Source organism: Rhamphochromis longiceps, linkage group LG7 (assembly GCF_057381845.1).
Source record: "Rhamphochromis longiceps isolate RC_006_pf linkage group LG7, R_longiceps_female_GT1.1, whole genome shotgun sequence".
Taxonomy (NCBI): Eukaryota; Metazoa; Chordata; class Actinopteri; order Cichliformes; family Cichlidae; genus Rhamphochromis; species Rhamphochromis longiceps.
In genome coordinates this window covers 20,024,698-20,027,973 of record NC_140563.1, presented here as the reverse complement: position 1 = coordinate 20,027,973, position 3,276 = coordinate 20,024,698, and the positions used below count along the sequence as shown (strand labels likewise).

At 41.4% G+C, this 3,276-nt stretch overlaps 1 protein-coding gene across 1 annotated transcript; it reads right to left on the bottom strand.

Moving 5' to 3' along the window:
- Window positions 1-315: 315 nt before the first annotated feature.
- LOC146665217 (zinc finger MYM-type protein 1-like) lies at window positions 316-1,737 on the bottom strand. The gene has a single exon (XM_085413409.1). It carries the CDS (start codon window positions 1,735-1,737, stop codon window positions 316-318), a length of 1,422 nt encoding a protein of 473 aa, XP_085269535.1.
- Between the last annotated feature and the right edge of the window lie 1,539 nt (window positions 1,738-3,276).

The window sequence follows — 3,276 nt, the reverse complement described above, 5'->3', positions numbered from 1 at the left end:
CACAATAGCAGTCATCTTAAGGTGCTTTAAATTGTTAGGCGAAGACTCTATAATAATATGAGAGAAGTCCCCAGTGGCGTGCACAGACATTTTGGGGGGCAAGTGCTCCAGGGGGAACAAAGGGCACTTTTTGCATATGTGGAAAACCTTTTCTTTTTATAATAAAAAAATCGCACAGGTTAAATGCAATTTGACTTTTATTTCAAAACATTCTCTAAAAATCAAAAATCACACCACAAAAAGATAAAATCTGTATCCAACTCTAAACTATATACATACATATTCTCAAGTGTCCATTAAATGGAGTGTACTGCTCTAAAGAAGCATCCTTCTTGGTGCCATGTCTTTGTAGATGTTGATGACCTCGTTGTAATTGATCTCCATATCTTTCTCAATGGCCAACAAGAGGAGATCAGACAACCTTTCTTCTCCACACAAACTTCTTAGTTTATTTTTGATTATTTTTAGCTTTGAAAAAGATCTTTCAACTGTCGCAGTTGTCACTGGTAGTGTTGCGTAGATCTGAATCATTTTGACAAAGGCAGGAAAGATCAGCTGGCCATTGTTTTCCCTCAGTATCAGAAATATTTCTCTGAGGTCTTTTGAACTAAAGCTGGAGTGGAAGACCTTTAATTCTGTTTTGAGCTGGTCCTCATCTTCTCCATAGAATTCACAGAGGATGTGGACAGCTTCAATGGCTTCTGGGTTTGGTGGGCCTACCCAGTTAGCATGCACAGTTAAGGGCTGGAAGGACTGAATGATTCTGGCCGTTGGGCTTCCAGTATTGTCCCCTTTGAACCTCCTGTTCAGTTCCCCAGTCATGATGTCCAGAAAGGTGAAATATACACCACTCCTGAAATATGCCTCCACTGACTCAAACTGAGCACCTACTTGAGACACTGTGGTGCTGTGTTGGAAACGCACTGGAACTTTCCGCTTTCTCTCCTGACCAGGCACCACGGTAGGTACTGGAATGTTGAAACTCTCTGCCTTCTCTGATGCACATCTAAATATCTCTCCAAATTTCTCCTCAGACCTCATGGTTTGCAATGTGTGAAGCACACCATCAATTACCTTGTAGGCAGTGGAATGGTCCAACCCTTCTTCCTGCAGAGAATCTGATGCCAAAGCAGTGACTTCGAATACTGGTGTGGTGATTTCCATGCAGAGAATGAACATAAAATTAATGGCATTTCTGTACATCTGAGCATCACCTTGGGCCAGGTTAGGTGGGTCACTGTCACTGATGTCATCAAGGAGCATCAAAATGGCTTTCAAATTTCTCTGAAGTGCCTTCAGTGCTTTTTCCCTGCAAGCCCATCGAGTATCTGACAGCTGCTGGAGCTCCATAACACGTTGTCCAGGAAAGAGAGACTCCTGAAATTTGACCAAGGCAGCATGACGCTTTGGGGAGCCTGAGCAAAAGGCATACAATTTCTCCACCAAGTTGAAAAATGTCACAAAATGCTTGCTGGACTTTGATGCCTCCACTAGTACCAAATTGAGGCAATGGGCTTTGCAGTGCACATAGAGGGCCTTCTCATTGTGTGCACGGATTCTAGCTTGGAGACCTTTATACATGCCACTCATGTTGGCTGCTCCATCATAGCCTTGACCATACATGTTCTTCATCTCTAGGCCATTCTTTTGCAGAAGCAAGAACACTGTATTCTCCAGCTCCTGGCCTGTAGTTGTATCAACATTGCACACTTCAATGAATCTCTCCTTTATTTGCATATGATGAAAATATCGCACAACAAATGACACTTGCTCTTTGTGTGAAACATCAGAGGTTTCATCAAGTAGAATGGAATACATTTCAGCCTCTTTTATTTCACGTTGTATCTCCTTCCTGATGTAAGTTCCTAGTGCTGCAATGATGTCATTTTGACTTCTGTTGGAAAGCAGTGACACCTGGGGCCTTGTCTTGGTGGCTTTAACTGTGGCAATTTTTTCCAAATGCATTTTCAGCACACTATCGTAGCGGGAAAATACATTGACTAATTCATGAAAATTGCCACGGTTATCACTGGACTCACTCTCATCATGACCTCGGAATGCTTGTCCCTGACGTGCAAGATACACTGTTAGGTCAATTAATCTTGTCAGGATTTCTTTGTTTGTCTGCCTCTCTCGCTCTCTAACTTCCACCCCTTTTACGTCTGAAACATCAAATGCAGACTGAAGGGCCTTTTTCTGGAAATTGATCCATCTAACCATGCTTGTCATGTGCATCTCTGCGCTGGAGTGTTGTTTGATTTTTTCAAGAGCAGTACTCCACTTTCTGATGCCATCAGTTGTCCAGGCTGTTCTGCTTTTATATTTTTCATCCGAGAGGAAAAGCCGACAACTAAAACAATGCATTGAATTAGCAGTGGGTGAGTATTCCAGCCACACATTAGCAGAAAACCACTGTTTCTGGAATGATCTCCCCTCAGTTTTTGGGTAAGGTATATCAGGCTGACATGGGCCCACATTGCAGCACATTGAAACGTATCTGTCATTGCGCTTTATTTTAAATGTATGGATGTGTGTTGGATCTGTTGGGTATTGTAAAGCTGCTAACTTTGACATTATGTGATCGATCTGTTCTTCCTCATTGTGGTCTTCAGAGAGCACTACATCAGTGTCTGTAGGCCTAACTGAACCTGTTGCTGCATTGGTCGCGGCTTCATCTGTTTCTATATCTCCCTCTTCTGCTATGCTGGTAGATGGCATAGAGCTGCTTCCCTGCTGTGACTGACTACAATGGAACAATAATAATAATAATAGTATTATTATTTATCATAATAATAAGCTTAAACAGATAGTTTTAATAATAACCCATACTGCAAGTCTTGTAACATAGAAATAACTTTCGTAGGTACAAAATAATAGTTAGCTCAATGCCTGCTGATTAAGTGTGAACAGCTTTTAAGATTTTTCAATAGAATTAACTGCAAGGAGCAGGTTACATTAAAACATTAAAATAGAACCTGACTCTGCCCTTGACTCTGACCTTTCATCTTCATTTTCCTTTGCTTTCATCCAGGAGAGCAGAGAACTACTTCCCTGGGCTGCCTGTTGTAGATCCCTTTCTTTCTCCTTTCTCAGCCTCTCTTTCCTAGGCATTATGCTTGCTGAAATTAGTAAATAAATAGACCAAAATGTATGAGAACGAATAAGACTGACTGTGGTCATTACAAGAACAGGGCAGAATGGTCGTTTTCACAGGCAATTGGGAACTGCCTATTTTTCCTTTAGCAAATTAATGTGTTAATGTTGCCAATATGTTAC